Source organism: Nelumbo nucifera, chromosome 1, assembly GCF_055504915.1.
Source record: "Nelumbo nucifera cultivar China Antique chromosome 1, China Antique-T2T, whole genome shotgun sequence".
NCBI lineage: Eukaryota > Viridiplantae > Streptophyta > Magnoliopsida > Proteales > Nelumbonaceae > Nelumbo > Nelumbo nucifera.
In genome coordinates, this window is record NC_142649.1 from 185,662,509 (window position 1) to 185,683,186 (window position 20,678).

At 37.9% G+C, this 20,678-nt stretch overlaps 2 protein-coding genes across 5 annotated transcripts in view; both read left to right on the forward strand.

Moving 5' to 3' along the window:
* LOC104596077 (uncharacterized) overlaps positions 1 to 7,048 on the forward strand; it is a 37,799-nt gene extending 30,751 nt beyond the window's left edge. Inside the window, exons 2-3 of the mRNA XM_010257094.3 lie at positions 4,928 to 4,982; positions 6,383 to 7,048. Of these exons, the coding sequence (XP_010255396.1) occupies positions 4,928 to 4,982; positions 6,383 to 6,747 (420 nt within the window). The 3' untranslated portion in view covers positions 6,748 to 7,048. The remainder of the gene's footprint in view (positions 1 to 4,927; positions 4,983 to 6,382) is intronic.
* A 4,787-nt stretch (positions 7,049 to 11,835) lies between these two features.
* On the forward strand, positions 11,836 to 15,115 carry LOC104596078 (Haloacid dehalogenase-like hydrolase (HAD) superfamily protein). Of its 4 annotated transcripts, XM_088895603.1 has the most exons (3): positions 11,836 to 12,099; positions 12,197 to 13,961; positions 14,708 to 15,115. In XM_088895603.1, exons 2-3 carry the CDS (start codon positions 12,802 to 12,804, stop codon positions 14,829 to 14,831), a joined length of 1,284 nt encoding a protein of 427 aa, XP_088751729.1. In that variant the 5' UTR covers positions 11,836 to 12,099; positions 12,197 to 12,801; the 3' UTR covers positions 14,832 to 15,115. The 4 variants fall into 4 exon arrangements, with proteins under 4 accessions (XP_088751729.1, XP_010255397.1, XP_088751731.1 ...); XM_010257095.3 differs by lacking the exon at positions 14,708 to 15,115 and having other exon boundaries at positions 12,197 to 14,194; XM_088895605.1 differs by having other exon boundaries at positions 11,952 to 13,961; positions 14,694 to 14,721.
* The last annotated feature ends 5,563 nt before the right edge of the window (positions 15,116 to 20,678 follow it).

Genomic DNA, 20,678 nt, shown 5'->3' on the forward strand with positions numbered 1-20,678 from the left:
GAAGAAAGAAAATAAGGGTCTGTCGAAATCTGTTGGATTACCTCTACAGTCGACCCCCTTAATCTTCATTAGATTCTAATGATCTTTACAAAGACAAAAATGCCCTTACTTAAGTGTGGGGCAGAGTGACTCTAATAACACTGCCACATAAGCAAGCTACTTAACAAGCATAAGAAGACTAAACTACCCCTATTCGGCACGCTTTAACAAGGTCCATCTCCATTCATCTTCACTATTAATATCTATAGACTGCTCCTGTAATATCTGCAATAGCTGCAGCACCCCATCTATTTCCCAATTGAACAGATCTCTTCTAAACTGAGGAATCCATGCCACTGTATTGTTAGACAAAACATAAGACTCCGCCACTGATATTTCCTGGTTAACTGCACATTGGTAAAGAAGGGGAAAAGCCTCTGCTAAAGATCTGTCCAAACACCAGGGATCTTTCCAAAATTTCAGCCTACCAACATTTCCCACCTTTAATCTCACATCTTCATATATCACAGGAAGACATTTAAGAATTCCTTTCCAAACCGAGCAACCCCAGTTTGGGAATGGATCCTGAGACTTCCAATTTCCCCAATCCACCCCATATTTTGAGGCAATTACGGATCTCCACCAAGAGAATCTTTCTGAAGCAAACCTCCAACATCATTTACTCAACAGAGCCGAATTTACCACCTTCAACCTTCTTAGGCCCAAACCCCCTTCTGCTTTGGGCAAACAAACTTGGTCCCAATTCACAAGATGCATTTTCTTCTCTTCTTCCCATCCTCTCCAGAGAAAATTTCGCTGCAATTTCTCAAGCTTCTTCACTATTTTAGTTGGAATGGGAAACAGGGACATGAAGTAGGTAGGGAGGTTGGCCAGTGCACTTTTGGTAAGGATCACTCTCCCTTCTATAGACAAATACTTAGCCTTCCAGGAGGCCAGTTTTTTTCTTACTCTATCAATGACTGGATCCCAGATAGCAGAAGAAGAACACTTAACTCCTAGGGGAAGGCCAAAGTATTTCACTGGAAAGAATTCCACCTGGCAAGCCATCAACCTTGCATAGGTTTCCAGATTTGGAACAGGGCCCACTGGAATGATTTTGCTTTTATGAAGATTTACTTTAAGGTCTGAGACTACTTCAAACCAGCAAAGAATTCCAAGTAATAACTCCAACTGATCAGATGAGGCATCAAGGAAACAGGGAGTATCATCGGCAAACTGCAATAAATTGACTTTTTCCGCTTCTGGGGCTATAACAAAACCTTCCCACAGACCATTAGCTGCTGCTGCCTTAAGGGAGAATTGAGACAGGAGTTCTGATATGCAAATGAAGAGCAAAGGGGATAGAGGGTCCCCCTGCCTAAGACCCCTCGAACTTTCAAAAAACCCCGCAGATTGACCATTAATCAGCACTGAGAATTTGGGAGAGGAAACACACACTTCGATCCAATTCCTCCATTTCTGACCAAAGTTCATTTTCTCTAGCACATGATCCAGACACCTCCAGTTCACATGGTCATACGCTTTTTTTATATCCAGCTTAACCACAAGGCCCAGAGAATCCTCCCTTAATCTTGAATCGATTAGCTCATTTTCTATAAGGACAGAGTCAAGCATTTGTTTCCCCGGGACAAAAGCAAACTGGTTTTTTGAGATTACACTACTTAACACCTGTTTCATCCTTGCAGCCAGCACTTTTGCAAGAATTTTATAGAAACTATTCAAAAGGCTGATGGGTCTAAAATCCCTAAGATTTGTAGTCCCTTCCAATTTTGGGATCAGTGAAATAAAGGCGGTGTTAAGGCTTCTTTGCAAGGATGCATTCCTATGGAAGTCCTGGAAAACCTTCAACAGATCAGCTTTATAAGGTCCCAACATTTGATAAAAAATAAGTTAGACAGACCATCTGGCCCAGGGCCATTTTGTGGCTGAAATCTGTGGATTTATTTCACAAGTTCTCCTTTAATGATCATTGGAGGCAGTGAGCAGCAGTGGCAAGTAGCTCCTCAAGAAAGAACAAGATGTACATGACTTGGGCACCCCCTCCTGAAGGTTTTATGAAATTAAATTTTGATGGTAGCAGTCAAGGTAACCCAGGCCCCTCTGGAATGGGAGGGGTTATAAGGAATGAAAGTGGTAATGTGGTTCTCTTATACTCCGGTCCTCTAGGTGAGGGGGACTCCTCTAGGGCAGAATTACTAGCTGCTCTCCAAGGGGTACAATTTGGTATAGTTAGGAGTACAACAGCTACTAATAGAAGGTTTCCAATAAAAAAACAGCTACTAATAGAGGGTGACTCTAAGGTGGTGGTGGGGTGGTTGCAGAACCTGGAGAATGTAGTCTGGTGTTACAAAAATGAACTGAAAAAATTCAAATGGCTGACGAGGAATATGTGTAAATATACAATGGGTGGGGAGATCAGCTAATGCTATGGCCTATGGCTGACAGCTTAGCCAAGCAAGGGGCAAATAGGGAACATTTGTATTGGGCACAGTTGTAATTTTTCATTCTTTTTAGTCTGTTGGGAGAGGTTGCAGCTTGTGCCTCTCCCTAATCAGTTGTATCTTTTATCTCTTTTTTAATAAAATCTGCTTATTCATCAAAAAAAAAAAAGAAATTGTTAGCTACTTAGATTGTATTTGGTTTGAGATAAAATGAGGCGGAAAATGTTTTGTTTCAGAAACTTCAGTTTTTCTTGTGTCTTGCAGTGTAAAACACCTCCTCCTCATTATAATCATCAACTAAGCCTTGTCCCAATTGTATGGGGTTGGCTATATCAATCCTATTTTGCCATTCTGTTACATTCTGCAAAACACCTATGGGAGTAATAAAAAAACTCTAATATGGGGTTAAAATGGTGAAAAATGACTGGTGCTCATCTCAATTGCATTTATGTGGGACAGGATCATTGATTTGAATTCTAAGTAATGTCTCTCTCTCCAAATGGATTCTGGGTTTAAATGGAGTTCTAAATAGCATCTACCCTCTCTTACATGAGACCATGGGTTTTGGTAGAGCTCTAAATAACATGTTTTTCTAGTTGAGATTTCCACTTCCAATCTTAGTTAATCAATTACAACCATATCAGTAGAAAACATGACAAGGTCCTATTTTTATAACCATATTTTGCTTTGATAAATATTTTTATTGTGCAAAATAGTTATTGATGAACTTAGAAGGAATCCAAAGGGCAAAAGAAAGGAATATAAGGAGGCTTGTAGTTGAAGGTGATTCGGAGGTGGTAGTAGGATGGTTAAGGAAATAAAATACAGTTGGGTCAAGAGATCTGCTAACTTGTTTGCTGATGGGTTAGCCAAGCAAGGGGTGACTAGGGAATCTCTGTTTTGGGCTCATTTTTAATTCTGTTTCTTGTTTTCTTTTGGGGGCTCTAGCCTCCGTTGGGGGAGTTAAGACAGCTTATCTCCCCCTCTTTGTACCTATTTTTTCTAATTTGATGAAAGTTATTTGTTATTGATAAAAAAAAATTATTGATGAACTAAATTCAGCTTTGATTTTCTATTAAAAAGTACATACTACTGGGTACATTTGGAAGAGATGCCCTAAAATAAGTTCCAACTCTTTGGTAGTTGATTATTCAGGCCTTCTTAAAGTATCAACAACTGTTTGGTAGAATTCAGAAATGAATGATCTTGTAAGAAATTAGACAGCCATTTATTTCTTTTGGATACTGGATGTTTAGAACATCCAAGGAAGGTTTTAAGCTCACCTGGCTGTCTATGTGACCCCACAAAAGCAATGCAGTTTCAGGTCACCAAGACAATACATTGAAGCTCTTTTCTCTCTACTTGATTCAAACTTTTTGGATGTTGGTAGTGGAAGGGTGCTTGACCAAATGCCTTAAATTGTGGTTTTGAATAATTAGGGTGGTGGTGGGAGGTGTGTGGCACCTGGGATGTCCACCTGTTGATGCAATGGATGTGTGTAGGAGGGTGAGGGAGGCTAAGGCTTTCAGAGAGGCAGAGTTCACACATGTTGATGCAATGGATGTGTGTAGGAATCTTTGGAGGTCCCCTATTTATAGAGGTCTCCTTGGGGAAGGAGGGATGTTTTCCCCTTTGGAAAGGCAATCCTGATTTCGTTGGATCTGGGACTAGTAAGTAGGTGTGAGGGCCTGTGATGTAAGCGACAATGCTACGGTGCATCACATAACTGTTGCTGCACTGTGAAACTTCTTAGGAGGATTCGTTGGGAAGCCACAATACAGTTTTTTTTTTTCTTTTTTTGGGTGAAGTCCCTCTTCTCTAAAAATTTGTAAAGGTGAACTAGTGTCTTATGGGAAATACCTGTGCTGGGAAGTCAACATTGTTGTGGTGATGTCTTTTCTGTCCCTGTGTTGGTTGCTTATGGAGATGTTTCGGAGGTCCCTTATCACAAGTGTGAAGGCACCTTATTCCATGTATTTATGAAGGGAATTTGGAGACTTTTGAATTGCATTTACCAAATTCTTGTGGTCATGTCTTTTTTATCCCTGTGCCAGTTGCTTATGGAGACTTTCTGGTGGTCCCTTATTGCAAGTGGAGCAGCACCTAATTCCATGTACTTTACAAAGGGCATTTGGAGACTTTTGAATTGCATTTACCAAATTCTTGAGTAGAGCTCAAACATTGTTATTTCTTTCCAAAAATATGTTATTTTCCCTCTAGGGTGTTCTAAAAATTATTTTTGAATGATGACTTTTATAAATATGTTCTTTATGCATATGTTTATGCAAAATGACTTGCCAGCTTTGTGTCTTATATTTTGTTCATGCGTCAAGCAACTCAACTAAATAGAGCTCTTCTTATCACATTCCATACTGCCAAAGTTATCCACAATTATGCCTTATATCTTCTCGGTCATGTTGGTTTTATTTCACTTCTACATCAGCGTTGGAGCGTCTTAAAAGCCTAAGATTTTTGTTTTCTTGTAGGTTCTCCAAACTCCTGACTTCAGAAATTGCAAAGCAGCTCATGAAATTCGAAAACGTAAGCTCTAAAAAATCAACTCTAGGATGTTGATTCTTATCTGTGCAAGTAGTTATGATGTTCACAAAATTTACATGATTTTCTTTGTTTTCATATTAATTCTTTAATTGGCAAGGTGCATATGGACCCAGCTGACTTCAAACTTAAATGGTGTCCCAATTTTGTGCTCAGGCTCTAATGTTTAGTAATATTACAAGTTTATGCATTGGGTGGATTTGTTAAAACCTGCAATATGTAGGTGTGCAACTTGGATTGGCTCAGGTTGAGGATAATATGAGTGGGCCTATCCCAAGGGTCTGGGCTTGATGTTGTGTAAATTCTTCAAATTGGGTACCCAACTTGTACTCCTAGCAATGTGGTCCTCCAGAGTCTTTAATTGGTTTCTTACCCACTTGTTGAAAAAAAAGAATAAAAGTTAGATGACCATGAGGGATAACATGAAAAGGTTAATAACCATTTTTATATCAATAATGAAATAAGTGACTGTTGTCCATTTAAAAAGGGAAAACCTGTGATACCGGAAAGACATGGTACCGGAAGAGCTTTGACCAATCAAATCACCCCGTGAATTTTGATGAATACCACCTGATTGGTCACCTCTTATATGATACTGTTTGATGATGCAAGTTTTTCTGGTATCATGTCTTTCCAGTATCATAGTCAAATGCTTAAAAAAACACAAGTGAAAATATATTAGCCCAAGTGACTTACATAGAGTGAAACTACACGAGCATCAAAGTTGAATATGATTTGGGAGTGTCTAAAGAGTGGCTGCATTTAAACACTCCTGAGAAATTGATACATGCATACCTACTTAGATACATGTTTATATACTATACTATTCTTTGTAAAAAGAACATGGATATAGGTTTAGTGTTATTTAATGTTGCTGCTAATGAAAAATACCAATAGCATAATTTGGGGAAAATATTCAGTATATGAGTTTTACTTTTTTGCAGGTGAGATTGTATTGGTGAGTCATGCATACAGAGGTTAGGAGAGAGATGTATTTTTCTCTTCTACCTCTTAAAAACAAGGGTGGATAAACATGTACCTCCTAAAATTAAGCGACACAAGCAGGGGCGGGGAGTGAGATATGGTGGTGGTGGTACAAGAGATAACTTTTGATCAAATTTTTGTACACACCATATTCTTAAAATTTGACAAAATGTTTCCTGACCTGTTTCTAGAGGATACACAAACCTGGCCATGCACAATGTTAGTGGGTGGAGAAACTCTTGTGCATGGATTAGGGCACCAAGCATATTCACACGAACCTGTGTCCAACCAAACACCAGGAGGTTTGGCTTAGCTGGAGTCTGCCTCAGCTTGTAACATTCTAGGCAAGCTTGAATTTGTAAAGTTAAGTTTGATAATTAATTAAAATTTGTTACTTGCAGAGATGAAGCTCATGATGGATTTATATAAACAATTGAAACTAGAAACAGTGTCTATGGGGAAGTGTAAGAATCAAACAGAAGGTCAACCTTTGCCAGGTGAAAGCAGGCATGAGCAAAGACCCCTGGAGAGGCGTCAAGAGAAGCAGGTAGAACATTCTCAACCAGAGTCGCTTCTAGAGAAATCACCTGAAGAGAAGCCTCCTTCTGGAGGAACTAACTCTGAGAAGAAAAAAGTTGAAGATGGCCGAATCCAAGGGACATATGTTGTAGGTGGATCAGTCTTTGGTTGGAACTTTATAATGTATCCAGGCAGTAAACCAGTCTATTATGGGGTAACAAAAGAGTCACGCCGAGCTGCAAAGTAGTCTTTTTTCATTCGCAGATTTGGCAGTTTGAGCTAGCTCAAGCTATTGAAGCCCATCCCATATTTAGAAATGTATAATATACAAATCTTGCCCCTCCCAGGCCTCAACGTTAATCTGAAGGAATCTGCAGAGGTTACTTCATAAACTAAACTGTACCGAACATCTTCTTTGTTGTAGCAGTTTTACTGTAAAACTTTCAAAAATCAGTTGTAACTTGCCATTTAGGGAGTTTTACTTTGTAATTTTTACCCTTGAACTGTGTTGTAGATTTGGAGTAATTATTAGCAAGGACTTACTTTAAGATAGCAATGTAGCAAATTGGTAATGATGCTGCCTGCTTGAGCCACTGCCGCTATGTTTGTCTCAATTTGGACCCTGTTATTGTCTCCACGGAAGTATTTGTACATCTCCGTGCGTCAGTTTTATGCATCAAGACTTTTTTTTACTAAATTTGTTGGGATGCACATGTGAGTGGAACTCATATGTGTCCCACATTAAAAAGGGATAAAGAAGCAAATATTACAATAATTGACCCACAACCTAATAACTTAAGCTCTTGGGCTGATGGTGGTGTTCAGCTTTTGTGTGTAAGCCATATATATATGTACATGTTCTTCGGTTTGAGTGACTCTCCTGGTTCTCCCAAGAGGTGGTATCAAAGCTTATGGTGACTCCCATAGTCCCATGCAAAGCCTTTTGCCATGGAAAAGGCATTGGTGAGAGCAGTTGGTGACTCCTATGACTTCATGGTGGAGTATATTCGATAAGTGAGCCATTGCTGATTCATATGGCTTGACACACCAAATATTGAATGGTGATGACTTTCCTTTGGCAGTTGGTAGTTTAGTGTTAGTTTCCTATGATCATGAACAAAGAGCTCTTGGCGCGTGTGTGTGTCAAAGTTGGTGATATGATAACTTTCAATTAGGGGGTGTTTGATGTTGATAATAAAAGACTCATGTGGATTGTGGAGGTGGGAGAGATTTTTGGCATGCACGTGTGAGTTGATGGATCTCATATTAAAAAAGCATGAGATTTATATAACAAGGATTGACCTACAATGTAGAGTTTAAGCTTTTTGGATTAAAGGTAGTATCCAATTTTTGTGTCTTGCTCTCTAATCATGACGTATACAAATTACATATTATTGCCACCAACTGATTGATCATTGAACACCATTTAATGGAAAAGTAGATTAATTTAGCTCGTTTATTCTATTGATCAGCCTTCATGCCATAAAGGTGGGTGTTGTTATAAATGAAACATGGGCAGAGCATTAACACATCACAAGCAATAAGAGAGATATTTCCTAACAACTAATAGGTTAGGGTCAATTGTTGAACAGGCTGAAGTAAATGGAACCTGAACTGAAATTGAGCCAAAAGCATGAATTCCATTCTATGCTTGCTTTAACCAACAAATCAACAATTATGTGGATCTCCGTACTAAGATTGGATTTCACTTTCACCAGGCTGGACCAATCCAAGTTCTCGTTTTTTTTATTGGTAAAAAGGATGATATTCATTAATACAAAAGGCAAGGAACACAACAATTCAGGAAAGAACCAAGAACAACACAAGAGAAACACAAAGAAAATCCAAAAGCAGAAAAGCTAAGCCTGAATTAAGACTGAGAACTGGCTTATTGTAACATAAACTGTAGGTCCTTTTCTAAGGCTGGGAGCAACCATAACGGGGGAGAGCCAAAGAAAAGTGCCAGCCTAAACAAGGCCCTTCTTTGCAAGTCCTGACGTGTAGTGATATTCGACTTCAGAGTTCTGACATACTCTAGAGCTTTCTTTCTTTCATTTCTTCCCGTTTCCCCTTTCTCTTGTTTGGTTTATAATTGGTAATTGATTCCTTTGATGTAAACTATGCTTAGCAATTCGAATTTTGGAATATGAAAAGTTTGGGGTGTAGAAAAAAAGCAAGGTTTTAAAAACCAGACTGGACAAGGAATCATTCTGGGTCTGTTCTCGGGTCAAATAGTCTGATCGTTCAAATCAAATGGACAGCCCGCTCTAATAAAAATAAAAAAACAAAAACAGCCAAAAACTGTTGCCCAGATCGATAGTTCGACCACCCATGTCAGTGGTTTACTGACCAAATCAACAGTTTTTGACCAAAAAATAGTCTGGGGTGAAGCAGCAGTTCCCAATTTTTTCGCTCCGACCATACGGTCCGGTCCAGTTTTGAAAATACTGGAAAAAAGTTGGTATCTAGTTCATTCATTTTTAAGAATAAAATAAATCAGCAAAATACATGTTAGTGTAAGATAAAGTTTAATTTTAAAATTTAGGAATGAAAAAAACCACCCTTTTTTGTAATTTATTATATGATTTACCAATTTTATGTATATATGTGTATTACCCCAAATCTTTTGAATAATTAATGAATTTCTATCTAATCTTTAAAAAAATCTCAGAAGTAGCAGGTTTTTGAAAAGTACATAAAATCTGCGAGTAATTTGGTGAATTGATAACAATGATATAGGCCCCCTAAAGCCTAAAGCCCCAAACAACCACAAACCGACACACTAAATAACGTCGTGGCTTCAACTAAGTCATCAGAAATTTGTCTACTCGGCTTGGCCCAGTTCTCAGGTTCTGGGGGCCGGACGGCCGGTATGGTAGAATGGTCTACTAAACCTGTGGTAGTCGTAGAACATGGGCTTGGACAAACAAGAACGAACCAGGTTTATATCGCACAGGGGCCCACTAGAACTGGAATCATCTGTGCTTCGGAATCTTCTTCTGTGGTTCACATGACAATAATAGTAGGAAGTAAGAACAGCACCTGTGTTGTGACCTATGATCGTTCCAGCAAGTCCCATCGCTATAAACCTGTAACCATCGCTTCGTTCAAATGCATATATGAACCCCCCCACGAGATGAAATGCCGTCTTTTGCTTTGCTTTTCCACGGCTCCATGTGTCGGCACTCGGCACCAAATGTAGACTGTAGCACAGTTTGAATGGAAAAGCATAATTAAAAGTTAAAGCCGTCCAAAGTAGGGGTTGCTATTTCTGGGTCTGGCCTGATTTTTCAAAGTCTCAACCAGCCCATAGTACTTTTGCGTGTGGTTGCTAAGTTCAGGCTGTGTTTGAGCATAAAAACCTATATATTTCAGGCTGTGTTTGGTTGCAATGCAAATAAATTTGTACTGATGCAAAATCATAACAATATAAATGATTTGAGTGTAAATTCTGACCTATTTTAGATTTTTTTTGTTTGACTGCAATACAAATAAAGTAAATTAAGATATAAAACAGAATAAAGTAAAACCCGAAATAAAATGAAATGAGAATTTGCATTTTTTTTTTCATTTACACTAATATAAATAAAATTGTACCTCAACCAAACACAGCCTTAAGATTTTAAGTTGAATTGTTTTTTGAAATGGTATGTTTAATTAATCAAGTGACTAATGTTTTATCCTTATCATCCCATTATAATTAATGAGGGTTCGACAATTAAGTCTTTAGGTGTGATCTTTTGGACTTTTCAGTGCTTGAACGACCAAAGTTTTGGTCTTTTTACACTTAGCAATGAAAGATTTTTGGAAAGACCTATGTTCTAAAAAGTTCATAAAAAATCCAAAATCCTGGAAGCTTCAAATGAAATTCCTGTCCTTATGAGCCTAAAGTCTTTCGCTTAACAGCTTGGCAGGGCATGGCAGATTAGGGGTAGGGTATTTATCAAACTGTTTAGATCTTTAAAGATAAGACCTTAAAAGTTCATTGTCTTTTGGCCATCTAGACTGTAGGGTTGTGTTTGGTTGCAGTGCAAATTTATTTGTACTAATAGAAATGCATGGGAGTGCAAATGTAAAAAATGTAAACTCTTGTTTAATTTTGTTTTGGATTTTACTTTATTCTGTTTTATGTCTTAATTTGCTTCAATCAAACAAAATAAGTTAAAATTTGAAACAAAAATAAGTCAGAATTTACACTAAAATCATTTGTACTGCCATGGTTTTGCATCAGTGCAAATTTACCTAGAAGCAGAGCAGTGGGGGTGGCTTCTCTTTCTTCGTCTTATGCTACCTCCCCTTTTGAGCCCACATCTTCTTCTTCTGTTTGTCATCCTCTTTGTGAAACAGAGCACCCCACAGTGGCTTCCTCTTCATTACAGTGTTTTTCCCAAATCTAAAATCAAACAATGGAAAATTTTTACACCTTTCCATCCCATCCCATCCCAGCCATATCTTCCCACAAACCAAATGAAGCCTATAGAAACTCCTTAGAAAAAGGAAATTCCCATTCATTCCCTTTAGGTGATGTTTGGTTTGAAGGAAAAGGTAAGAAAAGGAAGAGAAACATAAAAAAATTTATATAATGTTTGTAAAGATTTTCTCATATTTCTCTTTCTTCCCCTATTTTTTCTTTCAAATCAAAGCACAATAACTGAACGTGAAAGCAAATAAGCAAATAAGGTGCTATTTATCAATATTCATGGGTGAGTTTTGATTGGTCAAAACTCTTTCATATCATATCCTTTCTATATCATAGATTTTCCCTATTAATTATAGTCGATTTGGGTTGGGGCATAAAACTCGGAACCTGAACCAGAGTTCGGTAGATTTGATTCTACCGGATGGACCCGATTCATTGTCGGGTTCTATCCTATCGGATCCAGAGTTGCCACGATATAGTCATAACTCATAACATTGCACATCACTACCATCCAATGGTGGAAATTGATCGGACCATTAGATTTCATTAGGTGATTGGCTTACGGGTTATGGCAACTCTTGGTTACAAAAAGATCCGGATGTAGGTAAGGCCACAGGGGCACTGTGGGGGCCCTATCTGGGTCGGGTGCCACTAACCGTCTGTTTTGTTCTAATCCATGACAATCATCTATTCTAGTTGGAGACTTGGAGTTTAGATCGTCTACTGTTCTACTCGTACTACTAAACCAATTGTTATATGCCACGTAATCTCTGTAGAGGATTCGGAGTCCTCTACGATAAGGATATACTTGCTTACGAGTCTGCGACTACGAAACGGGAGATACTCCACTACAACACGCCACCCCGGAATTACTTTTCCACATAAAACGTCGGACGCAGCGTCGATTGCCGTGAATGTCAGCAGGGGAGAGAAACGTGTCAAACTACTAATCATATCAAGTCTTCTAGTCGTATGAAGTATAGTTTAACCGAAACGTGTACATCTCGGGAGGTTATAAAGGTAGCCTATAGCTGCTTTGGGCCACAAAATCCAGTTCGAGAAGAGGGGGAGATTAATCCATTCTTCCCCAGAATCTGGTCTCTCCCTTTCTTCTGCCGTGTTCAACGCTTCTCCTCTCATCTTCGTCTGATATTTTTTTGACGGTTGGATCTTCATCAGGTTCTTTATCTTTATTATTTTATTTTTCTTTCCTTCTTTTTCCTTTTTTTTTCGTCTTCAGATATTATCTGTAAATACGCTTTTTTTTCGTGTACAGAAGTTGGCTTCTCATCTTCTCTACAGCTGGATTGGTTATAAATAGTTTTCCGCAATTCTAGAGCCAGTTGAAGGCGTAAATTTCTCTGAATTTGGGTGAATATTTGGACTAGATACTCTGGGTTTTTGTTTTTTTTTTTTTTTTGTTCTTTTTTTCTATACTTTTCATATTTTTGGGTTGAATTTAAAGGTTGGGTATTTGGTGTTTCTGTTTCTGGATGGATGGATGGCGTTGCTGGTTTTTGTTCAAATTAGCTTAGGACGGGATATCAATGGTGGAATTTGATTATTTTGGATTAAAGTTGTAACTTTGCTGTTGGTGAATACTGATTTTCTCTCCTCTTTGAAGCTCAAATAATTTACGGAAGGAAAAGAATCCGTTATTTCTTGCAAAAATTTGGATATTTTCAACTAAAATTCGGTTGTGATATCGCATTGGTTTGTCAATCGTGGGGGTGTTGAAATTAATTGTTCTTTCTGGATCCTCAATTGGTGTTGATTTGTCTGCCGGAATTGGGTTAGCTCGGTTGGTTTTAGGGCTCTATCTGATTTTGTAGCTGAATTTCACAACTATTTTGTGAGGGTTTCTGGAAATATATAACAAGAATGGTGGAATCAATCGCGACAACTTCCCTTCTTGCGCACCGTCCCTTGTGTCAAGGATCTCCCGCCAGGGATGGCTCGAACAGAAGAAGACTATTGGACTTCTGTCTGCTCCCGGCGACGAATTTCGTTGGTAGACGAGTTATCTGTTCTACCTCATCTTCAACTCCATGGAGAACTGAAAGGTGGGGAGCTGGCAGAGTTGGGGTCTCTTCAATTAAAGCCCTCGCAATGGAACTGACGAAGGAGGCATATTCACCCAGAGACGAAGAGAGAATACCTCGGAATTGGAGGTATTCCGTTGATACTAATACACTTCAAAAGCAAGGGTTGTGGCCGCCTCCAAACAAGGCCGATAATCCCTCGCTTCACAATCCGTTGCTTCGACAGGAAAGAATGGGATGTGGATGGTTGGGTGCAATCTTCGAATGGGAAGGAGTGATTATCGAAGATAATCCTGATATTGAGAAACAGGCATGGTTGGTTCTGTCCCAGGAAGAGGGAAAATCTCCGCCTCCAGCTTTCATCCTCAAGAGAATAGAAGGTATGAAGAATGAACAAGCACTCTCTGAAGTTCTCTGTTGGTCGAGAGATCCAGCGCAGCTCAGAAGAATGGCTCTGAGAAAGGAGGAGATATATCAGGGTTTGCAGGGTGGGATCTATAGGTTGCGTGCAGGATCACAAGACTTCGTCAATGTTCTGATGAACTACAAGATTCCGATGGCTTTGGTTTCTACCCGTCCGAGGAAGACTCTTGAATTCGCGATCGGAGCTATTGGAATTGAAGGGTTGTTCAATGTGATTGTCACGGCGGAGGATGTACACAGAGGGAAGCCTGACCCTGAAATGTTTGTGTACGCAGCTCAGCTTCTCAACTTCATTCCAGAGCGGTGCATCGTGTTTGGGAACTCCAACTCGACGGTGGAGGCCGCACATGATTCTCGGATGAAGTGCGTGGCTGTGGCAAGCAAGCATCCCGTGTATGAGCTTGGAGCTGCAGACTTGGTCGTGAGGCGCCTTGATGAACTCTCTGTAGTTGACCTGAAGAACCTTGCTGACATTGAATCAGATGAATTTGGGTCCGGAGAACCAGAGGCAGAGATGGAAGAGGAAGAAGATGATGATCCTTATCCATCTACGGCAGTGGCAGTTGATGATTTCTGGTAAGTCCACCAATTATGTACAGATAGGTCCTTATGCTTCATCTAATTCTTTATGATGATCATCATGACTTAGGTCTTAATTCTCCCTTAGCTATGTATATTTGGCTTACAGTGTACAAAAAAGAAAAAAAAAAAGGAAAAACAGAGAAGTGGGTGGTCTGCATTGGACTACCCTTAATGTTATCATGTTTGTCTTATATGTGAATATGAATATGCTTGTTTCAAACCCTAAATGTGTGGATAGCATATGTTCTGTTCTAAATGAAGTTTAGATGATCACACCAGTTTTGTATCTTGAGATTTGGTTGGCTGAAAAGATGGTGTGCTTCCCTGAGGCCTCGACAGATTAAGTTCTCAGTGCAAAATGCCTTCATTAGTATTTTATTCCATTTAATATAGCACGTTTCTATGGTGGTTGCAGTACAAAATGGGTCTTCCTCCACTGCTTGACACTTGAGATTCTGTTGAAACTCTAAATGAACTTTGGCATCAAAATGGAAAAACAAAATCTTCTAATTCTAAGGATCCTTGCTTATTTCTGCTAGTTTCTCTATAGCTTCTTTGCTGTGACCAGTCAGGTCCCTGTAATTCCTAATTACAGTCTCTGCCTCTTCTTGAACCATCTTATGAGAAATCTGTCGTCCAAAGATTTGCCCCATTGTGACATATTCCATCAGTTCCCTCTTCCCTGTATGAATGTTGTGGCATCAGACTTGACCTGACCAATTTCAGTACTCATTGTTGAGGAGTCTGCACCTGCTGAACCCTGAACAATCTGCTTGTGTGAAGTCAAAAGTGAAGTGCATCACATTATTCAATGATCAGAGCTCTAGATGCTATACGCTACCTTTGGATTCTTTTAGAACCTGAAATTGGAAAATTGGAATTGATTTGGAGCAAATTCTGACTGTCAATCAAAGTGTTGTATCGATGATTGTTTCATGAATTAACATAAAAATGCATTATGAATCCCAATTTAATCCTAGTGGTGGGTCGGAGGACTCAAGATGCAAAAATCTTCTTCCAGGGGAAAACTTAGGAGCTTAACATGATTTCAATTTGGAGTATGCTAGTCGTATGGACATGGTGTGTATAATCTTGGCTACTGAGGGTCCGTTTGGTATTGGAATTGGAATAATGGTCTATTCTTACAATCTGTTTGATTCGAACAGGAATAGGAATGAAAATTAAAATCAGCTGGAATGGGATTTCATTCCCAAGGGAGGGGGAGGATTCCTCCCGGAGGTTCAAAAACCACGATAAAACATATTAAATTGAGCCACTCCAGACTTAATGGTTCAAACTACAAAATATTAATTGGATTAGATTGGACATGGTCCATCTATAATAGATTTATATCGGACTGGGTCAGATTGAACTAATATCCGATCCATTGACAGAAGTTAAAATATATACCAGGTTTATATTGGACACAATGTGAATTAAAACCAATTTAAACAGGTCGAACGGTTCAATGGCTCAATAAGATCTGGTCGATTTGTAATAGACCTATGTTGAACTTGGATCGGATTGTACTAATATCCAGTGCATTAAGGCCCTACTTTCTTGTCGATATTTTACAGTTATGCTTCGTTTGAGGCTTTGAGTTGATCAGTCCAAGGTTTCTTGATACATGGTATGCATACATATTGATTGTAAAAGGTCAGATGGGCTCACATTATGCAATGCCTAAATAAGCCCAACTCAGGTTGGATCCACTTAAGCTACCATGAAGTCAACACTATTGGGCCTGACTAGGGACCATGGTACAAAGCGATTCAATGGGAGTATAACTGAGACATGGCAGGTATTGTGGGTTGAAATGAACCTATATTAAACTTTGAATTCAATGGGAACATCTCCCCTTTGAATTCCAAGATTTTGGGTTGAAATGAACCCATGGTTTTCAAAATCGGATCGGATCGAACGGTCGGACCGGAAAAACTGGTAATTGGTCAGCCACCCGGGTCTGGTTTTATTAAAAATTGGATTTTGTTAAAAAACGTTGAAAAAGTCAGAAAAGCGCTGACCCAGGCGGTCGGACCATTAAACCGTTTGACCTGGGCAGCGGTTTGCGGGTTAATATTTTTATTTTTAATGTTTTAAATAAAAAAAACAAAAAAATACCTATTATATCCCAACCAATTCGAATCCCTTATTCGGTTTTCCCTTTAGCTTTAGGGTTATTTCCCGAGTTCCCTCCTCACTCCTCAATCATCTCAACCCTCACACCCTACCACTTGTGGCGGCCATTACCTCCGGCATCCAACAGCAATACACATTGACGACGACCGGCGAGCTTGCAGCGGCGAAAAGAGTCACCCTCATCCCAGCACTTGCAGCGGCATCCAACGGCGAAGAGATTCACTAAACACCAACACTTGCAGCGGCGGATGGCAAGCTTGCAGCGGCACTCGACACTCGGCATTGGGCATTGGCAAGCAAGCCCACTGTCAAACTTCTTGGAGCAGCACTTGTAGACTTGTAGCGGCAACTTGCCTGCGACCAAGCCTGACTACCCGAGCCCACAGACGGTGAAACCCTGAAGGTATAATTTTTTTTTTCTAATTTTTTGTGATTTAATTGATTTTTTGAATTTTTTTCCTTCATTTGGTTCATCAACCCTTGTTTGTTCTTCATTTGGTTCATCATTTTGCTTTGGACCTGTTAGGCAGAGGCTTTTAGTGAATACTTTATAATTAGGAGCAGCAGACGATAAGTTGATTAATTACAAACAAAATATGTTTGAATAAAAAATTAAAAATGATGCATTTTTTACTCGGTAACTCCATAGATGCTTAATTTCAAACATCTTTTTTGCATATATGTAAATTGTAGGGAAGTCTTATCTAAAGTTAGGAGTTCATCCGATTCTATAACCATTACTGACTGAGCATTTTAGAATGGAAAGAATAGAATTTTTCAAACCGCCCAACCATTCCAGACATATCTCTTTGGTTTCTGATTGGAAATTCAGAACTACAGGTCTTTTGGAACTACAGTTCTCTACAGAACTATAGATTATTAGACTACCCCAAGGCAAGATGGAGCCAAGCTGCCTTGCGTTAGGGCCTTGGGTTTTTGGTTATTAGACTACAGATTCTTGTGGCATGGATGCTTAGGTAGGCCAAAGGATCTAAGTACTATAGTTGGAATTTTTTCTATATTTTTTTGGAAAATTTTCTATATTTTTTGGAAAATTTTCTGTATTTTTTGGAATTTTTTCTGTATTTTATTATTTTTATATTTAGATATTTTTATTTTTTCATATGTTGTTCATTTTCCTGTATTTTTCTATGTATTTTTTGTATTTTATTTAAATTTCTATGGTATTTTTTATTATATATAAGTATTTTTTTTGTTTTTTATTTATTTATGACGTCACGGGTCAAATAGTTCAACCCAGACGGTTGAACTGCCAAACCAAAAAATGGTGCCCTGTCCGGTTCGGTTTTAAAAACCATGAATGAACCTATATTAAATATTAAACTTTTTTTGGTCTGCTACCCATATTAAACTTGACCCTTTGACATTGCAACATTGAGGCATTTTTATATATTGGCTTAGTTACTTGTATGTGTAAATTATAAAGGATATGGTTGGCATCCTTAAGTAGGAGCCTGATTGCAAATAAAAACATAGTAATTTGAATAGGCTTCTCAAGGCTTTTAACTATTTTCCATTTAAATTTTTAAAAATTAATTAAAAATAATATTTTTATTATTTTTGGTAGTTTTATTATTTGTACTTATTTTAAATGGAAATAAAATTGATTTTAAATTAATAAAAGTAATTTTAAATAATAAAATTTATTAGTTTTATAAATTTTTACGAATTTATGTTATTTTTGAATGGTTTTAGTTTTATGAAGTTTCATTTTTATTAGTTATTCTTATATAACTTTTTAATAGTTTTTATTATTTTTAAATGAAATCTAAACTAATAAAATTTAATTTTAAGTTAATAATGAAAATGAGAATATTAAAACATTGATAAATTGATTAAGTTTTATTAGGAAAAATCAATAATGCCTGAAAGGCTTTGACCAATTAAAACCCTTGTGAATTTGATGAAAAATCACCTAATTGTTTATAATTTTTATGATGCCAGTTGATTGGTTATAAGTTTTTTCCATATCATATCTTTCCGGCATCATAGTCAATAAATTTGTATTAATTTGCTTTAATTTTTTATTATATTTAAATGGAATTTAAATATATTTTAAATAAACAAAAGTTAATTTTAAAATTAATGTTGAATTAATATAATAACCTAAATTTGTAATTATGAATGGTTGAACCAAATCAGACAAACTCGCATTAGTTAACCAGCTGAATCAATGTGTATAGATCCAATTTCATCATCTTCTATGCCCACTCACGAAGACAGGCCAACAATTGCATGGGATATTGTAGAATATAAAGATCATTGATAAGCCACTCCCCTCTGCTGGATAGGGTGAATCCTGTGGATATCTCTAATTTGGATTTACCTATGAGTAGTGTTATTGATCGTGATAGAAACATTTGGAGGGATGTTCTTATTAAAAATTTGGTCCCTCTAGATAGTTGGCTTTGTATTAAGCCTATTATAATCCCTTCTACCCCAAAAGAGGATTTGTGTGGTTTTGAAGCTCACGCTTCAATCAACATATAATGGAGAATGTCTTATCAACAAAAACTTAACCTATCATTCTAATTCTCAAAGAAGTTTATGAAGACTTAAAATTCCACCTAAATTAAGGCCCTGTTTGGCAAATCTTTTTGAAAGATCTGATGGGCTTTTAGAAGCTCAATAGACCAAAAACGGTCTTTTTCTGTTTGGCTAATAAAATCCTTCTAGACTAGAAGACAAAACTATAAAAAGACCATAAAAGCCCAGAGTGGCCTATATTTGATAAGCTACAAGTGAAGCTTATAGGTCTTTTTGGGCTTCTCAGCTTCTTGATGTGTCTGGCAAAAATTCCAAAAGGGTCGATTGAAACTCCCGATATGTCTGCCCCAATGACTAAGCATGGACACAATTACGTTCTTCTCATTTTCTTTTTCTTCTTCTTCTTCTTCTTCTTCTTCTTCTACTAATTGAAACGAGTTTCAGCGGTAGGAGGGAATGTTAGAAGAAGAAGAAGAAGAAGAGAAAAAATATATATAGAGGGAGAGAGCGAGAGATTGGCGAAAGAGTCAGAGTTGGGTTTAGATCTATCGCCGCTGCAGATCTATCGCCGCTGCAAATTGCAGCGACGGTGACGAAACAGAGGCAAAGAGAGAAATGGGGGAGAGGGGAAGAAGAAGAAGAAGAAGAAGGTGGGGGAGGGAGGCTGGAGGTGGAGATTGATCTGGGTTCATCGCCGCTTGTGCTCTATTTTTCGCTCAAAGGAGGTAGGTAATGAATAGTGTATCCTTGAATGAAAAACTTGCGAGTTTTATAGTTAGAGTTAAGGATAGTTTTGTAAATTTGGGAAAATCTAGGGGCACTTTTGTAATTTTGAAAAATTGGTGGCATTTTGGTAATATTTGATAAACTTGGTCAAACCGGGTCCTGGGGTTGAACCGAACCATGGGGCTTTTTCTTGGATCGAACCGGTACTGTCGGTTTTTTGGAAAATCGATAACCAAAATTGAATCAAAACCAATCGGTCAACCGGTTGACCGATTTGGTTAACCATCGGTTTTTTGGTTTTTTAATTTTTGTAATATATATTATAAAAATATACATAAATATATAATAAAAAATTATAAATATATATAAAATATTATATTTTAATTAATAAAAAATATATCACATATTAAATATATATATAATACATATTTATTAATTTATAATATATAAAAAATACAATATATATAATATAATATACATAAATATAAATTATATAGAAATATGTCTATCGGTCATTTCGGTTAACCGCCGGTTTTCTATATTGGCTAATCGAAACCGAACCGGTACCTTCAGTTTTTTAAAAACACTTAACTGATTAGTTCGGTTTCGGTCAGTTCAGTTTTTCGTTTTTTTTTCTCACCCCTAGTTTTGGGTCAAAAAATGGAGAGTTGAGATGGATTTGACCACAGAGAGTGGGTTTGTGTGTGTGGACCCATAAGATTGGCCAAAATGGAATATTTTTAGATGGAAGGGTAAATGAGGGTATCTTTGTCTAAAAGTTCACAAGGTGGGGTTTCCGGACATTCTGAATTGATTGGTAGGGTCAGATTGGCTCAACTGGGCCTAGATTGGGCAGATCCAGAAAGGGCTTGATTTGGCTAATCTAGAGCCTTGAAACAAAATCTGTGTATAATCGAGGGGCAAACCGAGCAAAAATCCTATTATGTTTCGGAGAGATCGAGAGTGTTTGATCGAGAATCTGGGGTGAATTGGAGTTCATGCGGCGAATCGATAAAAAATCGGGTCCTGACACCTGTTAACGTGGAACACCACTTGTTATGAAACACATTAATTCTTCCATCTCTTTCAGATGACCGAATAGTGATGTAAGATATTATTTGATGCAATAGTTCCCTAATCAGTAAAGCGGTAGTTCATTTCTTAAACTTTGACATATATGTTGGGGGAGTTCAGATCTGCTACTAGGTTAGTGCAAGCACGTGCAATCCTCTACATCGCATTCCTCTGTACTGCTATGTTCCCAAAGGATATACCTTCAAAGATAGATGCCATAACAATGATGGGGGATACAAAGCTTTGGAGGAAAAGTAGCATTAG